The sequence below is a fragment of the Mixophyes fleayi genome, chromosome 4 (genome assembly GCF_038048845.1).
Source record: "Mixophyes fleayi isolate aMixFle1 chromosome 4, aMixFle1.hap1, whole genome shotgun sequence".
Taxonomy (NCBI): Eukaryota; Metazoa; Chordata; class Amphibia; order Anura; family Limnodynastidae; genus Mixophyes; species Mixophyes fleayi.
The window spans coordinates 199,926,653-199,946,664 of record NC_134405.1 but is presented as its reverse complement, the minus strand read 5'-3'; the positions used below and the strand labels follow the sequence as shown (position 1 = coordinate 199,946,664).

The window sequence follows — 20,012 nt, the reverse complement described above, 5'->3', positions numbered from 1 at the left end:
CCAAATAAGGCACAGCAATGCGCATAGCAACTTTTAGTTGCTGATGGGGGCGTGTTGAAAACAGGGATGACATGACTGAACAGCTGCAATATCATGGCAGGAGGACTTACAGACCAGCGTTAAAGTAAGAGGGAATAAAAGTTGTTATCTCAGTGTCTGGTTAAGGCTCTCTATATATGTGTATCCTTGTATGTAAACCAACTGAGGTCAATATGGTTGTTATCTTGTCTATTTGTAACATAGTTTGATTAGAAAATTACACCAATTTTTTTCTGTAAAATTCTCAGCCCAATCACCATTACAGTGAAGAAACCCTTTCGATCCTGGTAGAAAAAGTGATGAAAAAAGTGCTTAGTCTTAACATATGCATATTTTCAGGACAATAACTTGCAAAACTCTCTTCACAAGCCAAACCTAGCTATCTTCATATTTATGTACATATTTTAAGGTTTCCTTAGTTCATATTCAACATGGTATTGTAGGAAACGTTGCTGTATGTATCTCCATCTGGCCTACAATGGATCACTGCATACAGGGGTATTTTACCCGCCACACTGTGCACACCAGCCAAGAACTATGGCAATAAATGTGGTGCTCTTTGCATCACCACACTGAAATTTCTTTTAGTAAATATGGATCCCCAAGTCGCTCTTCTCTCAAGCTTCAGACTGCGACAGGCAAATATTGTTGCACTCTGGAATTAGTGGACTGTTCGACTAAGAAAGATATGAGCCATCTGAAAGAGAAGTGCGGTTGAAGGAAAAGCACTGATTGGCTACCATGCTGCTTCCCAGCAGAAGATCTCATCAACAGCCATTAGTCTTGGTATTTCCTAGAAATTGGCTTGCTGTTAAACCTCTACTCCACCGCCATTAAAAGTAGTCTTCTTTCCTGTCCATGCAAGAATAAATGCTGTGTGCTCGCCTGGGGGACGTTGCATAAGAGACTCAGAAACTCCTATTCCACTGAAGATCAAGGACCTGCTGAATAAAAAACAGATACAGAGGACGTGTTAGGAGTGAGCTCCTGCTCCAACATACAGGGGGGCGTGGCTTGGCGGCTATTCGAGCTGGACGTGTTAGGAGTGAGCTCCTGCTCCAACATACAATTTACCCCCTGATATCTTGCGTTGGGGTGCGCTCATCAACTACATTCGGGCAGAACCACATCACGGAACACCTAAGCTGCATTTTGAGCCCTCAAACACCCGTGGCCCTGTTGTATACCCGAGAGTCGGGAGTGCGGCCTAGATATCCTTGTGGCCACTACGGACCTGCCGCCTCATCCCCATCCCAAGACTGAACACCACCAGTGGGTCTACACATATACCGGTCTGGGACTTACCTGTCTGGCGGGCATCTAACTGCTCAGATCTACCAGGGTGCCGGGTGGTGTCCCCCCCGTCGGGATAGTCCAGCGGGCGTGACAGCCTGCCATCTACAAGCGGACAGAGGGGCCCCTTCTGTGTGCAGGCCTGTGTCTGGAGACACGGAGGAGAGGCTGTGGGTAGGTGCGATGGCGCCGCCAGGAGCTCCAGCGTCTGTCAGCGGTCTGGATCCAACGGGACAGCACCAGGCTCCTGCATGCTGGCACTCAATCGCCTGTTGCAGCATAAAACAGACCCCGCAGCTGCTGTCACTTTGGCCTCGCTGACGCCGTGAGGTGCCAAATAAGGTATAAGTTGTCTATAGGTCTGGGATGCCTGGCCGAGGGAAGTTGGTCCCCTACAGATAGCAGGGCTGTAACACAGACCTCTTACAGAAAGAAATAATTACCTGCTAAATAACAGGCCTCATCCAGTGGAAGTATTTCTATTCAGACTTAACATGCAACAGATCTGGATTGAGTCTTCCTGGTGTAGCAACACTGACATCTGGTGGCAGACTCTCGTTACTACATTATCCAACCTAAGTTTACAAAGTCCACAAATATATAAATTCTTCAAGTTTGCCCTAGGGAAGCTGGCTCTCTGGCCAGATAGGGCCGCACTGGACACATTGTAATATTCCTTTAAACCAGGGTTGTCCAACCCGCAGCCCAGCACACCTGTAAATGTGGCCCAGAAGGAGTTTTGGTTGTGGCAAGGGGGCAGCACTGTTAATGGGGAAAAAAAAATCCTGCAAAAAAAAAAAAAGAAAAGAAACTACTTACCTTGCGGTCACGTCAGCTGGTACTCCGGCTCCCTCAGTTGTCTCCTCCTCCGTGCGGCGCTCGCAGTGAATGTCGGGCGTGATGTCATGATATAATAAATGTTTTATCAGGCAATTCCTGCGCAACTCTGTTTGTTGTCGTGATGTCATCACACCTAACATCCATTGTGGAGCGCAGCACAGAGGAGACACCCGCTCGAGAAGAACAATCAGCACAAGACTGGAGAAAAGAAGAGGAGAGGACGTGAGAACAAGCCGATTAAAAGGTAAGTTAAGGGGGATTTTTTTTTATTATTTCAAGGGACGCTGACAAGGGAATAAAAGTCACCTGGTCCTGGAGCATCATGGACCTCATCTCCCTGGTACATACTTCTACTTGTATTACTAATGGGGCATTATATATTATTCTCTTTGGCCCATTATAAGTTGTTATCCCTTAACTAACATAGTGGTGTAATTATCAAAACAGGTCCCAATTTGGGGTCACAGTGATGTATATGTCAGGTACCGCAGGCCTGGTCAGGGCACCCTGATATACAATGCCTGGCTTAAATGATATTACATCGAAACAATACAAAAAGTGATTATAGTATAATAACTAAAAAAGTGATTATATATATATATATGTTAACTATGTTTTTTATGATTTTTTGGATGATCAGCTATCGTTATTGTTAGTGTATCTTATGTGCGGCCCAAACCAACTCGTCATCTGCCAATGTGGCCCAGGGAAGCTAAAAGGTTGGACACCCCTGCTTTAAACAGACCACGGGCCGCATTCTGCGGGATGGCTGCCTAGACCAATCATGAGGAGGGGTGAATAGCGGCAGTCTTACCTCAACATCATGTACTACCTGCAATGAATATTATACCTTGAACAAGTTGCTGAACACACTTAGGATCGTCTTGATAGGCAAAGACCGTAAAAGCTCAGCTAAGAAAAATCTAAGAAAACCCCAAGAGACCCCTCAACGTTCTGATCTTCGCTCATATTTAAAAACCCCTGTGGCCACGGAAGAACCAGAAATGGCATCTCCCTCCGTTGCTTCTGGATCAACATCGCCTGACCCATGGCAGGATGAAACACGTCACCAGAAGGGGACTGGGATAACAGAGCAACCCGACTTGTCACAAGTCTTACGAATGCTTAAGTCTCTCCCAACTAAGCAAGAGCTATCCTCCAAAAAAGATTTTGAAGCGCTAGAAGCAAAATTGCAAGAGATTGTCCACCAAGAAGTGGTCACACTGCAAGCAGATATCGCCCACCTTGGCCATCGATTGGTAGCCCTTGAGGAACACAAAGAAAAAGGTGATGAACGTGTTACAGCCCCAGAAAAGACGGTGGCGGAACAGGCGAAGGTCTTGCAGGGATTCCAGCAAAAGATGGATGATCTAGATAATCGGGGTCGCCGTAACAATCTGCGGATACGGGGTTTGCCGGAAGATGTCCCCCCACAGGGCCTGATCGATGCTTTGACAAAGGTGTTTAATGAGGTCCTAGAATTACCATCAGACAATATAATCGTATTTGACAGGGCGCATAGAGCATTACGCCCAAGGGGGGCCCCAACGGAAAAGCCTAGAGATGTTATATGCTGTCTCCATTATTACACGCAGAAAGATGAAATCGTCCGCAAGCTAAGGGGTCTCCAAGGATTGGAGTTCAACGGTCAGGAAATCCACATATTCCAAGACCTATCCTGGCAAACCCTACAATTTCAGAGGTTGCTTAAACCCCTTACGGAGGAACTCCGGAAAAAAATCGATTAAGTACAGATGGGGCTTCCCGCTCCAACTGCAAGTTACACATGAGGGGAAATCGGCAGTTCTCAGGATTCCGCCAGACTTCTGTACCACTTTGAATATTCCTCTAATCACTCTAGCTGAATGGCAGGAGTCCCATCAACGTTTGTATCCGGTAATGGAGGCTCAACACGATGATAGGTTCCAATTTCCAAGTAGATCCAAACGGTCACCCCAAAAGCGTCTGAATCAGCAGGCACAAGGGAACACTTAAATACGCACAACTGGGTGCGAGCATCCACTCTTTGGAGGAGAACCTCTCATAAGACCCAATCAGGGACTTGCTACCGTGAACAGCCTTCCTTGGGCGAGAATATTCTTATCTTACCTTTGCTTACTTTATCTCCTTCATCTCTGATGTGCTATCTACAACCGCTAGTGTCCATTATGGACTTGTTTAGCCCATCACTATTTTTCTAAAGTTTTCTATAGATTTCTAAGGTTATAGTGTCAATGTTTTCTAATATTATAATGTTCAAGTATTTTCGATTAAGCTGTGTGTTCATGCAGTTGTTTGTTGTTCTTTTTACAAAAATTTAATATGTTAGTACATATATGTAACAGAGGTCCTGCGCCTCTCCTGAGGATAGGGGCCTGGGCGGAGATTACCCCGGGACTCTGATGAAGGCGAGGTGCGGATCATCTACCTATGGTTGTTTGATTGTCGCTGTTTATTGCCCTTCTCGGGGCTCCAAGACTGAGTGCTATATTCCGGACCATGTCTGGACCACGGTCCTATATGGTTTGCCGGAACGGTCTTATAAAATTGGCAATGATTCGTAGCTCTTTATTGATACTGATACTTCAGTTTAAGCATTTGTGGCTCCCTGACCATCTTCCCTTCCCCCTCATCCCTAATTTCTTCAATTCTCCCCAACTACAATCCATTTATGGGTTCATACACCTTTTCCCCCTGTGGTGGTACACATGTAAATACTTAGAACTGCTTGGTAATGGTGGGTAGACTCAAATGCGTTACCCTTAATGTTAAGGGTCTAAATGTCCCGGAAAAGCGGTCCCGTTTATTGCGCGACCTTATGGGCAAAAAAATTGACGTAGCCTTCCTACAGGAAACTCATTTCAAACAAGGTTTTGCTCCTAGGTTGAAGAGCCACCAATTTCCACATGTCTTTACGAGTAATAATGCGGAAAATAAGTCCTTGGGAGTGGCAATTCTTATGTCCAATCATTTGCCTGTTCAGGATATAGACACATATACATTACAGGAAGGCAGAGGTTTGGCAGTGACTTGTATGATATCCACCCAAATGTATACCTTTGTTAATATTTATGGTCCGAACTCTAATCAACCTGTATTTCTAGAAAAGCTTCTGGACAAAGTGGAATCGATAAAGAAGGGCTTCACCATAATGGGCGGAGATTTCAACTGGGTTCTGCATCCCCCGACGGACTCTTCTTCGGGATCCGCTAGACTGGCCGGTAAGCTGTATCGAAGGGTGAGACGTACTATGCACGAACACCAGCTGGTTGACGCGTGGCGTCTCAAACACCCCACAGACCTTGACTATACTTTCTTCTCGCACCCACATAATACATATTCGAGACTGGACTATTTCTTTCTTACTCATAACCATTTGCCCCTGATCTCAGAGGTAGCTATAGGCCAGATCACATGGTCAGATCACGCGCCGGTGTACCTGACGCTCTCTATTTCTAAGACAGTTAATAGACCTTTCACCTGGAGACTAAACGAGCTTCTAATTCAAGAAGCGTATAACAAGACAGTGATAGAAGAGGCCATCACGGACTATGTCCAGACCAACGACACCCCCGACATTTCGAAGATATCTCTATGGGAAGCTCATAAATGCATTATACGGGGCAAGCTTATTCAAATGGGTGCGAAAGTGTTAGAAAGCGAGAAAAAATAGGGACTCGCTCCTAGAAAAAATAAAGACACTTGAAACGCGACACAAATCAGCTCTGGATTCCTCTGTTATGACAGAATTGACAGAAACTAGGAAGGCCTTAAATCAACTAATGTCAGATAAAATTAAATATGACCTCCGTAGATGTCAGAACCAGTTCTATCAGTGGGGAGACAAGCCAGGGAAGCTTCTGGCCCGTGCTCTGCGCAAGCAGACAGCACAACTATATGTTCCTCAGATTAAGACAGACGCAGGGTCCACACTAGTTCATACTCCTGATATCGCTGGGGCGTTCCGGGATTATTACACCAAGCTCTATAATCTGTTTGACACACCTAACACAGCTAGCCACCCGACCAAGCAGGCCCGCATAGCAGAATACCTTGAGCGCATAGATTTTCCCACGCTAGATGAGGATTCTGTACAACTGTTAGAAGAACCCTTTACGATTGAGGAACTGGAAGAGACGATCAAGACGACGCCATCAGGGAAAAGCCCGGGGCCGGACGGTTTTACCACTCTTTACTACAAAACCTTCAAAACACAGTTAGCCCCTCTCTTGCCACAGGCCTTTAACTCTGTCTCTGCCCAGAAACACTTTCCCCCTCAAACACTAGCTGCCCAGATTACTGTATTGCCAAAAGAAGGGAAAGATCCAGCTTCATGTGCTAGCTATAGGTCCATCTCTCTACTTAATGGGGACATTAAGCTTTACGCTAAACTGATTGCAAATAGATTAAAACCATATTTGACCCAAATCATTCACTCCGATCAGGTGGGGTTTGTTCCAGGGAGGGAGGCAAGGGACAATACCACTAAGATAATCAATTTGGTACAATATGCACACACCGCCAATATTCCTACGGTTTTACTATCCAGATGCCGAAAAGGCATTTGATAGAGTGGATTGGGAATTTATGAGGGGGGTCCTCAGTCATCTGGGTTTAGGCCCATTGAGTTTGGCCAGAATTGATGCCTTGTATACAAAGCCAACGGCAAGAGTCAGGGTTAACGGGGAACTATCAGAACCCATTGTAATATCCGACGGCACCAGACAGGGATGCCCCCTGTCTCCATTGATCTTTATCTTGTGCATGGAAGCATTGGCTCGATCCATCCAGGCAAACCCTGATATCTCTGGTCTACGGTTGGAAGACAAAAGCTTTAAATTGGCACTTTTCGCAGATGACCTCCTTGGCAATCCTCACTAATCCTGTGGTTTCGATTCCTAATTTAGTGTCAGAATGCCAGCAATTTGGCGAGCTGTCTGGCTTTAAAATTAACTACTCAAAATCGGTAGCATTCAACATCTCGAGGCAGTGGTTGGAGGCCTGAAGCCAGCATTCTCATTCACGTGGCATCCCTCTCGACTTAAATATCTGGGGGTGTTTATCAACATGGACAACACAGATTTTTGAGGACAATTTTATTCCCATCACCAATACAATTTGTAGGGATCTGAGAAACTGGTGCCCAAAGGGCTTTTCCCTGATAGGCAGAGTCAATGTGGTCAAGATGAATGTATTACCACGGATCCTCTACTTCAGGGGTAGGCAACATGCGGCTCTCCAGGTGTTGTAAAACTACAAATCCCAGCATGCCTTGCTACCTATCTGCTGGTTATCTACTGGCAAAGAATGGTGGGACTTGTAGTTTCACAACACCTGGAGAGCCGCAGGTTGCCTACCCCTGCTCTACTTGCTCCAAACACTCCCCATACACCTTCCCACTTCTTGGTTCAAGATGCTACATAAAGCAGTTAGGAACTTTGTATGGAAGGGGAGGCGCCCCCGTTTTAAACATGACATTCTATATATGCGGAAACACGCTGGGGAATTACAACTCCCCAACTTTGCATTATATTACGATGCGGCCATACTAAATAGGGTGGTGGACTGGACAAGGCAGAGACTGGACAAGCAGTGGGTCTGGATAGAGAGTTACGTTGTAGGCAAGGCACTTAAGTTCTCACCATGGCTACACTCACTCCCTAAAGTCATTCACCCGACCGTTTCACTAACCCTGGCTAGATGGGCCAAATTACGCGCGACTCCTCACATTTCCTCACGACATTCGACTTTGACCCCGATATTTGACAATCCAGAGTTTCCCCCAGGACTTACTAGACAGACGTTCAGATGTTGGATTGGGGCAGGGCTGGCCAGCTGGTCGACGCGTCTGGGGTCTTACCCTTCACCATTCTCCAAGCTAAATGGGAACTACCAAATGCGGAGATTTGGCGATATATACGCCATTTGCTGGGATCTTTGGAGGTTCGGGAGTCGGTGGGGCGGCCACTTACTCAGTTTGAATCTTTATGTACGACTGCATTATACCCTAGCCATACTTTGGCTCTTATTTACAGTATCCTCATTAAACATGCTTATAATAAACAACCCACCTTCATTCGAGAATGGGAGAGGGAGCTGGCTTGCTCGATACCTGAGCAAGACTGAAAAAATATCCTCTTACGCACTCAGTCAAGCTCGGTCAGTGTATGGGTGGTGGAGACACAATATAAGATTTTGACTAGGTGGTATCGATGCCCCAACCTGCTGGCTAAGATGGTTCCTGGGGTGTCAAACTTGTGTTGGCGATGTATGTCGGCGCCAGGTACTCCGTTGCATATATGGTGGGAGTGCATAGCTCTTAGAACTTTTTGGGATGCAGTCCTTTCAATTTCTAAAGAAATAATGGGCGTTGAACCACCTAATTGCCACAAATAATGGTTATTGAATCATAATAAATTGACCATCTCTAAATATAAAAAAAAATCAACAATTAAAAACCTTAGCAACGCGGCAAAGGCCGTGATCCCGGTGCATTGGAGATCACATAATATTCCTACCATCAAAGAGTGGTTTGCCCATTTAGAATCCTATAGAATGATGGACGACATACTCTATTCATCAAGGGACAAATATAGGGAGTATTACTATATATGGTTCAAGTGGCTTGAATTTAAGGATTCACCATTATATTCTCAATGGAATAGGTGAACCCCCTCCCCTCTTTCTCCCCTCTGATCTATCCCTCCTTCCCTGTCTTTATCCGTCTTTCCCCCATCCCTACATGATGTATTATGGTATACTAAATGGTACTTTGTTTTCTATACTGGTGCACTGTCACATCTTATTCGTGTAATTGTATCTTTATAGGCAATATTTATAAATGTCTTTAATGCATCGTTCAATGCAAAACAGATGTTTGTAAAAGCTGTTTAATTTTTTTCAATAAAAAAAAAAAAACTTGAATTTTTAAAAAAAACAAACAAACAGATACAGGATGTCGGTCTGCTATTGCAAATCCTGGTTGCCACTTTTAGAAGTTGTGGTGGTGAAAAGATATCTCCAAGTGGGTTATTACTTTAAACAAACACATTGTTTTTACTGGTTGCTGCTCCTGCATTTACTGTTTTTTTTTTTTATCCTGTGGGCCACTGCCATGTCTACTGTAAGTCAGCAGAGATAAGATTCTATTTTATGCTTAACATATACTTTATGACTACTGTACCTGCTTTAAAGGTACTGCAATGAGCTAGTACAGACATTGGTCACAATCAAGATCAAGGTGCAGGGGGTGAATATACTTCTTAAAAGAGTGCCCAATAATCTCTGCTCAGCTGGTTTAGGATATCAATTATTCAGTTAGGACTTGGATGAAGACTTGATTTGGTCAGCTGATGTATATTATTCTATTGCAAAACTCAAGGAAAACTGTGCCTCCCCAGGAACAGGGAATATAGAAGCTCAAGCTCCAAATAAAATGGGATAGAAATGCACAACACTTCTTCATCCTCCTCTTTTGATCTTGATGATTTAGAGCCAATAATCAAGTCCATGAGGAGAACCTTTTCTTCTGAACAGAAAAAAATCCAGTCACTACAGTAATTTTTAGAGTGTTTGAGGAAGTACCTAAAGGAAATTTAAACTTTCCATGTTCACCAGAGAATGAAAAAGCCATGCGTGAGGAGTGAATATCACCAGAATGGCAAAAATATACCATATTATTACAGCAAAAAACTAAATTAGGAGACCCAGCCACCAAAACATTTAGCTATTATAAGGGTATCCAGCAAGACATCCCCTGCCTCTGCTTTTCCCCCCAAGCATCACTGGCCTTTCAACAGTCATGCAATATTGCCTGAAAAAATATGGAGGATGCCCTTCAAACATTCTCCTAACGTTCCCTCCAGAAAACCCACTAAATCAATGCCTTCATTTCACTCAAACTATCTGTATGTAGGATTTCAGTGGCAGCAAGGAGAACCTCAGGTCATGGCAGGCAGATCTACATTCCAAATATAGTTTGTGCCAAGTATGCTTTGAGGGCTAATTGCTATTTGAACCCAACACGAAAGTAATCATAAAACACACAGCAAAATGCTTTCTTCCTGAGGCAATAGTATGCTACAGGTCTTCCAGACTACCAGAAGAGAGATCAAACAAATGTAGCCAACACGGGAACAGCTTTTACAAGAGTAGAGCAATGGTGCCAATATTATGCATATGAAACATTACATGTTTAGAGCATATTCAGACAAATTGCTCTAAAAATTGTGAAGGCAGTTGAATCATTCTACTACTGTTCAAGTAGCAGATGAGTTATAATTGGAGTAGTTTTGTCACAACACATTCCAACACAGCAAGAGTAAAGTTTAACTCTGCACTCACTGAACATTTGTCTGAATGAGTCTTTAACTTTAGGTCTAAACGGCATTAATTTGAGTATGAGCAATGAACCCTTTGACCACCTGTTAATGGTGTTTTCCTGTGTTTATTTACATGGAGTCAAACCACATGGAAAACACATGGCAACAAAGATGTGTTTGGTATATATCCGAGCTGCATTCTGGAGCTACAGAAAGCTGTAACAGAACACATGTAAGAGTTAGAGTGAAGTGAGCAATTACAAACTGGCACAGGATTTGAAATTGTGTTCAAACAGCTGAATGAGAATATTGATAATGACATTTTCATAAAGACATTTTAGAGTAAATAATTAATTGAATTTTAGCTAAGATTAGCTTTAGAGTAAAAGATTGTTGGACTTTCGTTTGTAGAGCCATCAAATTAACACACACACACACACAATTGTCCCAAAGACTGAATAGTCTTCATCACAATGAAAAAAAAATTGAAAGCGCCGCTATGCAATATTAATGGAAAATTTTAATTAAGTAAAATACATTTAAAACAAACCAGACCCCAATGTGTCCCGACACCCAAATTATGGATCAGTTAGTAATCACAAAAATAACATATCACTCGATACCCACAATCTGTAAATATTCAAAAGAATTAATCAGTAAACAATATGAGAGCCTTAAGGGGAGTTAGAATAAGCATAACTGCACTACTTGTTAGAAAGAATGTGGACGGTCAGGGCTCTCAACAAGGGGGACGAGAGCCCTGACCAGTTATTGTTCGCTTGAGAAGAGACCTTGATCTGTGTGTACACAAGAGTGAGATTTTGGCACAGTATGAACTGTGGGTTAGGTACAAAGTTTCCCTCCATGTAGTCATAAACCACTGTAATAAGAGACAGATAATCATAAGGGGAGAATTGAAGCTCCCCCATACAAAGTAGATTTAGAGTTTTTAAGCCCTGTACTTGCCAGATAAAACTAGTTGCAAGCTGGTTACACCAGAACTGCTTGAAGACACACTCGTGAATAATGGTCCTGGCCCAGACTCTAATGTGTGTAGGGGACCAGTGCACTTTAATAGTGTATTACACAACGCTAAAAACCATGTGAGTGGCTCACTAACAATAATCCATATATATTTCTCATAAATAAGGGTATTATTGTTAGAGAAATACACATCAATCCATTGAATTATTCTCTTGCCTGTATTTTATTACAAACATTTAAGTTTATATGTGATCACTAAAATAGATACAGAAAAACATAATAAAACAGTGCACTACATAATTTAACACAGGTTTTTTTTTCTTCTTTTAGAAATGTGGGGAAAAAAAACCAACTTTTAATGATTTACTGTTTAACAGTATTTAGTATACTAATACCACTGTAGTTTGATGCAAAACAGGGAAATGAAAGTGAGGTTGTAACACAATATTCACATCAGTCATTAAGTTTTTGCGCATGATTTCTTATAAAACCAATCATTTAACCATTCATTTTCACAATGTCCCAATTGAAAAACAAAACATATCTCAGTCAGTAGCTGAAGACTGCTTGGACAGTGTCTGGAAGAAATTACAATTGAAATTCCATAATATGTTGTAGAGTGTGTCTGTGTGTTAGCACCTTAGGAGTTAGAATGGCACTTGTAGGCCTCAAGAAATCGCTTGTAAGAAGACTTTTACAAAACAAATTGCAATCACAACAAAAAAAGGTTAAAAAAAACCCCCAGTTTCTTCTGATCAATTCAGTAACTGACCCTTATCCATAATCAGGCAAAACAATTGGAGGTCTTTTCCCACCACGCAAATGCATGCCCCACACTATTTTGCGTATTGATTTCATTTATAGTACATTTAATTAAAATGATTTCACAGTGACCGTGGTACAAATGAATGTATAATATGCTCCTCAAAAAGTGGCAGTTCCCATGGTTGTATTGTAAAATAATTAAAAAGCCGCAAGAGTTTCATGTCCAAAGTATAATATTTGGTTTAGAAGTAAATCAAATTTAACACTACAGCTTCATCAGCCTTGCAATTTGATCCCTTCTCTTACGATCTCCTGCCCAGGATTTGCTCTTTGTGCGGCATTTCAGCAGTTCTTCCCGATAATCCTGGTGATGCATTGGGCAGTAGCTCTGAGGCTCACATAACATCTGTAAGAAGGGGCACACAGATAGAAATATCAGATGCGTGACTTGCTGAAACTTCATATGTGATCGGATTCCATTCAAATATGATATAGTGTATAAATGTTAAGGGTTTGACTTTTTAGCAGCATTTCCATAGTGAAAAGAGGATTTTGATAGTTTTAAAATTGTATGAAGCCTCAGGATCTGTTTCCTACAGTTATGACAAATTTTGTCTCAAGTCACAAACGGCTGTGAAAGTCATGAGGGTTCAAAAACGGGTAAAACACAAAACATAATCCCCCATCCTCAACATTATTGCCTTTTCTGGATTTCACAGAGTCGGCATGGTTTAAAGTACAAAGAGTATTTTTGCACTCACCCTAAAATCCCTTTCTCTTAAGCCATTTGGGGGACACTGCTGACCATGGGGTATAGAAGGCGCTGTGCTAGGGGTAAGTCACTAAATTCTAACAACCCGAATGGCCTGCTCCCTCCCCTCTATGTCCGATGGAGGAAGGAAAATCAGTTTATTTAATGAACAAAGACCTAAGGATAGGACTAAAGACACATTCATACAGAATATTCTACCAAAAACTGTCAGAACAAAAAGGGTGGTAGTGCAGTGTCCCCAAATGGGTTAAGAGAAACGTATTTTATGGTAAATACAAAAGTCCCCTTTTCTCTTGCACAGCCATTTGCGGGACACTGCTGACCATGAGGACATTTCAAAGCTGCCCCCTACTTGGTGGGCATGCTCAGAGGGTGCTACATGCAAAACTTTTTGGACAAAGCTAGCGTCTTTGGAGACAAAGATGTTGAAGCGAGAGAATCTGGTAACGTGTGGACAGAAGACCAGGCAGCTGCCCGACACACTTGCTCAACCGATGCTCAATTTTGTGCCGCCCAGGAGGCGCTGACTGACATAGTGGAGTGAGCCGTAATCTCCTCTGGAACTGGAGAACCCTTCCAGAGATAAGCCTGACGAATGGTTGCCTTAATCCTTCTGCCAACTGTGTTTCGTTGCTGGCCATCCTCGCTTATGAGCGTCGTATAACACCAGGAAGCTATCAGTTTTAGGCACAGGTGTGTGCCACATAGATATGCAAAGTTCGAACTTCATCCGACAGAAGAAGTGAATCCTGAGAACCGGACTGCAAATTCCAGGGTAACGCAGGTATAACAATGTCTTGGTTGATGTGAAATTTGGGCACCACTTTAGGTTGGAAAGAGGCCTTGTTGCGTAACAGCTCTGTCCTTGTAAAAAATGAGAAAGGGCAACCTGCAAGACAGTGCTGCCAACTCAGATCTGTCTCGCAGATAATTTGGCAAGTAAAAAAATAGACCTTCAAGGTCAGAATTTTTAAGTTAACAGATTCCAAAGGTTCAAACAGCAACTTTTGCAATGCTGAAAGAACCAAATTCAGGTCCTACGGTGCCAACAGTGGCAAAAGCTGGATGGCAGTGAAGGATCCCCTAAAGAAAGGAGTCATCTTTGGAAAAAGGCAGATAAGACTGAGACCTGAACCTTAAGACAAGCCAAATAAAAGCCCTTATCAAGGCGACCCATGGAGGAAAGACCAGAATAAAGCCAGACAGAAAAGAGGTGGGTGCACCTAATGTTTCACACCATCCTATGCAGGACATTCAGATCTGGTGAATAAGGACTTTCAGATCCTTCTTCTAATTCTTAGAAGAAGCCAGTTTTCTGGCCTTAATCATCATCTGGATGACCCAGTCAGAGAAACCTTTTCTGATCAGAATCAGAGCTTCAGCCGCCAAAGCCAGCCGTACCAAGTCCTGATAAAAGAACGGACACTAGCACAGAAAATCCTCCCCGACAGAAAGTCTCCAGGGTGGTTCTACCACCATGCCAAGAAGAAGATCAGCAGATCAGGATGTTCTAGGCCAGTCAGGTGTCAACAGAATGACCTGCACCCCCTCCATCTTGGTCTTATTTAGTACCCAAGGTAACATAGGAATCTGCCTGCATATCCTTGGTACTGGCACAATAATGGCCTAGCTTGTGGTTCAGCAGAGAGGCCATCATGTCGACCTCCAGCTGACCCCACCTGTCCATAATCTGGGCAAACAACTCCAGGTGGTGGGACCATTTCCCTGGAAGAATGGCATGGCAACTTAATCAGCTTAGTCAGCTTCCCAATTGTCCACCCCTGGGATAAAGATCGCCGATATGGCCAGGACATGATGTCCCACCCAGCTCATGATCCTGGTCACCCCGTTCATGACAAGTAAACTTCTGTTCCCCAACCTGGTGGTTGATATACGCCACTGCTGTGGCATTGTCGGACTGGACTCAAATGGGTCTGTTCCTCAGAAAGAACTGTACCAGAGTGTTGAGAACTGCACATAGCTCAAGAACATTGATGGGCAGCCTTGCCTCCTCCCGGAACCAAAGCCCCTAAAGAAGAAGGTTCAGGGTCACTGTACCCCAAGCTGTGTAGGCTGGCATCTGTGGTCCAGTCCCACACCAAGAAGGGATGTCCCTGACAGACTGCTCGTCTTCAGTCACCACAAGAGAGACTGACGGGTAAGTGGCAACAGACAAAAGAACTATGTTGCAAATTGAGGATTGGAGACCTCGACCACCTTGCTAGTATTTTGTTTTGGTAGGGCCATGAATGGAAGCAAGCAAAGTGTACCGCTTGGAAACAAGACACCATCAGTCCCATAAGTTTCATGAAAAATGGAAACATGCTTGAGGGATAACAAGGTTTTGAGCTGTTTTTGAACTGCCAGAATCATTTCGTAGGGCAAAAACACCCTTTGAAACATGGTGTTGAGACAGCAGACCCAGGAAAACCCATGCGCTGGGTCAGGACCAGGATGGACTTTTTGAAATTTATGACCCCGCCAGTGTGACTACAGCGTTTCTGCTGTCAAGCGCAAGTGGGACAAAACAGCAGATAAAGCTTTGGTCAGGAGATCGTCACGGTACGGTAGAACAGTCACCAGTTTCTGACCTAGGAGCGCTGCCCTGACTGCCATCACCTTTTTAAATATCCTCACTGCTGTTGCCAGACCTAAAGGGTATGGCTCGGAAACTGGTAATGGGTCGTGCCCTCTGCAAATGGAGAAGGTTGTGGTGGCCTTACCATATTGGGATGTGAATGTATGCATCCTTAATATTTAAGGATGCAAGAAACTTGTTCCACCCCATGGAATTCATCACAGGGTGAACCAACTGCATCCTCAAGCTGGCTACCCTCAAGCATAAGTTGAGGTTCACAATGGAGCAGAAGGACAAATCCGGCTTTTGTACAAGAAAAGGTTTGAGTAATAACCCAAACATCTTTGCTCTCTCAGAACTGACAAGCACTCCTGAGACAACAGGGATTAAATGGGCCTCTGAATGCCCCTTCACTTGGTGGCACCTCATGGTAAAGGAATTTCTGCAGAGGCATCCCCAATAGATGCAGAACGTAACCTCTAGTCACGATGCCCTTTACCCAGATGCCCGAGGGGAAGAACCGAGCAAGAGATGAGTCCCCACCACCGAACTTCCGGACAGGGGACGTCATGTAAGCTGTGTCTGCCGGCTTTGGTCTAGGACATCTTCCTGTCCAAGCCTGCCTACCCCTCTGAGGCACCCTCCGTGGGACAGCAGACTGGCCTTTCGCAGCAGCTCCACTGGATCTACTGACGAAGCGAAAGGACATAAATCTTCTGCCCCTAGTCTTCGAGGCATTGACTGGAAGGAGAGAACTCTTCCTGCCAGTGGCCTGAGAAATAATCTTGTCCAATTCTGGAAGAAAGAGAACCCTTCCATCATGGGGCAATGCCTCTGAGGCTCTCTTAAATTCTGCATTTGCTACCAAGATCTGAGCCAGAGAGTACATCTGGCCGCAACTCCCAGGGAAGAGGTCCTGGAAAGTGTTGCCAAAGTACTCGGACACTTCCTAAATGTGCTCAGCTAAAGGTGTTAATTCAGATCTAAGCATCAGAGGCTGTGAGCCATCACCAAGCATGCTTGCCCCCTTTCCTACAGCTTTGACTACCCAGACAGCTGCCACAATGGGCTGAAGCAAAGAACCAGAGGCTAAATAAATGGGATTTCAAAATATATTCACACTTACTATCTGTGCTGTCTTTTAAGGCAGCAGCAGTAGGAATAGGAATAGCAGTGGACCATCGCATGGTGTGCAATGGGGGCACTCACATTCGGCTGCGTCTCCCATGATGCAATGTATACGTCTGGGAAGGGGGTATGAAAACAGGAACCATCTCGGAACCTGAAATCTGCCATCAGGTTCTAGCCCCACCACACCATTCCCCCCCACATTTCGAATAGCTGTGGGGAAGAAGAAATACCAATGGTAAGTTTCTTCTGTTTAAAACTGGAAAACCTCTGGAGCAATTGGTTCCACCTCAGGAATATTCAGGGCCTGTCGGACAGCTAAAGTAAGGTCCTCCAGCCACTGTTTACAGGAGGAATCATCTTCCCAGGTTGTCAGGTCCTCATAGTCAGAGAGAGTAGGTGGGAGAGTCTTCAGGACTACAGAGTCGCCTACTCCTGCAGGGACTGTTCTGAATTGGACTCTGCTAACCCCTGTACCTGGGAATGAGCCTGATGCTTGCACAGTTTGTTAGAAGACACAGTCTCGAACATCTTCTCTAGGTAGAAATACACCCTATCCAGGCCCTGAACAGATCTTTCTAGGTTTTGCTTCCAGAGGGGTTCTTGCGATACCGCCAAGACGTCAGAGCCCAACGAGACACCTCTCCCAGAGAAAGGCTATCAACAGACGGAACCCATAAGAAAGGAGTAGGAAGAGCATAGTCACCTACTGTCCCTGGACACGCATATTCCCGTCTGAGCTCAGCAAAAAATCCAGCCCATGTCCGCTCCACCACGTCGGGTGCGTCCCCTCCAGATGAACACAGACATCTTCGGAGTCACAAGCTGGGCATCCGGTTCCGACCACTCAGTTGGCAACTGCACTTGACACCTAGAACAGGTGAAGTACACCACCACAGATCTGGCCCCAGTAGCCCCATCTCTAGCGTGCTTGGTGGAGACTGGGGCTGCAGCTCCCAGGCGTGGTCCGTCGCTGGAACTATGGGAACTAAATTAAAATGTGCCCAACTCTGTAAATAAAAACTGATTCTCCTCAGTCCAGGAGGCATAGAGAGGAGGGAGCAGGCTAGTCAGGTTGTAAGAATTTAGTGCCTTATTCTCAGCACAGCGCCCTCTATACCCCACAGTCAGCAGTGTCCCCCAAATTGCTGTACAAGAGAAAATATTTAGAAGGCTTAAACATTTAATAGGACCCATTCAACAAAGAAGCACATTTGCAGACGTACTCATCTCGTGTAATAAAAAGCAGTTCGTATGACCGGCGCACCAAGCAAAAATAAAAATAAATGTGCAATAAATATGTAAATATATCTTCTTTCTTAATATACAGTATTGTAGGTTGAAAGGGGAAAGATTGGAGATAATAAAAAAACAAACAAACATTTGGACTATAATATTTCCAGAAATAATTTTTTAAATGGATACATTTAATAAAGTGGTAAACAATGGTTTTTAGTCTTATTTAATCAGAGTTTATTTTAAAATATTTTGCGTATTTTTTTTTTATTTTGTTTTTTGCACTCTTGGTATAACAGGCAGAGGTCTTATGGTCCTCTGTCAATTGGACCACTGGGGTCCAATCTTGTTAATTACCCTTGCTCTTAAAGCTCTCACATGCTGGGAAGAGTTCCAGGGCCTTTCAGCAAAGTGCTGGTAGAATCTGGGGGTAAAAAAAAAAAAAACAGCCCTGCACTGGATTTCTTGTGTTTCCCCTCTTATAATGGAAACCAACCCCACATAGGAAATCATGGCAGAGCAGCTAGGTTTTAGCAATAGATTATTGGTAGTCACTGCTGCTTTGTAAATGGGGACAGGTATGCCAGAATTGCTAGTGAATGCTATTTATTTACAGAATTGGGACAGTTTAAAAATTAAATTTCAGAATCGACCAACTACACTACAGTGACAAAATGCAAATATATGTGCAGATTCTTATAATCCCTCATTTTATAACACAATCTTGTCAGTGTTTTGTCCCAAGTTCTGCAACCCCTTAGACAATGTATTTTGACACTTATATTTTAGTATTATTCACTGGGCAGAGTGTATGGGAGCCAACCCCATAACAAACGTACAAAGTACTATTATATCATAACAACTGTGTTCCTTCCATACTATATTTGATGTTTTTTTCCTAGCAATGCGTTAAATGTATTCACAAAGAAGACTGCACAAAACTGCACAAATTCATTTTCATAAAAGGAAATCGGCATCAAATAAACGCAAAATGTCTGCATTCTTACTTTGTATTCTGGAAAAAACTCTTTGTATCCCCCTTTGAGTAGATAAACCTCTGGGTAATAAAGACTTGGATATTCATTCCTGGCTCGATCTTCCTCCCTCAAACAACGACACCTTCAATGCAAAATATTTAAAAGAATTACTGCTGGCAAAGAAAGCACAATCGATTAAGCTAGACATAAATTAGATTTGTTGTATGCGATTTTGACATGCGACATGAGAAGTCACAAGCAAGTGCATGCAATTTTTCACATGCAACTATTTTTCTGGCCTTGTTCTCTCTTCAAGTATGTTTCTGTTGTGTGACAAAACATACCTCCAATCCATGAGAATGAGTGTGATAGGACAAAGTTACAGCAATTGTTATTGGACAAGTGTAGCTTGTCCAATAACAGACCATGCACGTTATGAAATTTCTTCCATGTGTCTTGTCACGTGACAAAAAGTGTAACCCAATCCTTAAAAAGGGTACACACAAAGTCAGCTAGTATGTTGTGTTCTAAACAAATAGGTCTCGGTATTATTAAGATCAAACCACAATAGACACCATGTTAAGGCAGCACAATACAGGGTTTGCTTTTTATTTATCAATTAATAAATACTGTAGCCTGTGCTGCGCTCACCCCAACAAAAAAGGAAATAGGGACATGTTTTCTTATTCTACATGTGATAATTTAAGCACAGATAACAATAAGAAACGGTCTGTAAAAAAAGAACAGTGAGGTTAGTTATCGAAAGTGGCCGATCAACCCAAGTCCCACATATTTCTCTTAGGTGTCCAAACATCCCATGGAACCTATAAAGCAAGCTTTTACTTACATTTTTGGTCCTCTTTCAGAGGAGAACTCGCAATGAAACACCAATATAATACGCTTTTGCACAACTGATGGAACCAAAGGACTCTTAAGAAAATAATCCAACACCTCTTCTGGTCGATGAAGGTTTAATGCACCCTGTACAAAGTATTATACCGAAGATTGCTAGTTATTCTGTATGTAATGGATGTTGCAGTTATACTAAAACAATAAATATGTAGAAAAAATATTTTTTT

The 20,012-nt window shown here is 43.3% G+C and overlaps 1 protein-coding gene across 2 annotated transcripts in view; it reads right to left on the bottom strand.

Annotated features, from left to right (window-relative positions):
• Positions 1–10,975: 10,975 nt before the first annotated feature.
• CDC25C (cell division cycle 25C) overlaps positions 10,976–20,012 on the bottom strand; it is a 53,022-nt gene continuing 43,985 nt past the window's right edge. Inside the window, exons 14-16 of one of the 2 annotated variants that reach the window (XM_075209102.1) lie at positions 19,781–19,914; positions 18,964–19,075; positions 10,976–12,648 (exon numbers count right to left, since the gene is read on the bottom strand). In XM_075209102.1, the coding sequence (XP_075065203.1) occupies positions 12,508–12,648; positions 18,964–19,075; positions 19,781–19,914 (387 nt within the window). In that variant the 3' untranslated portion in view covers positions 10,976–12,507. The remainder of the gene's footprint in view (positions 12,649–18,963; positions 19,076–19,780; positions 19,915–20,012) is intronic. The other variant, XM_075209101.1, reaches the window with a different exon arrangement.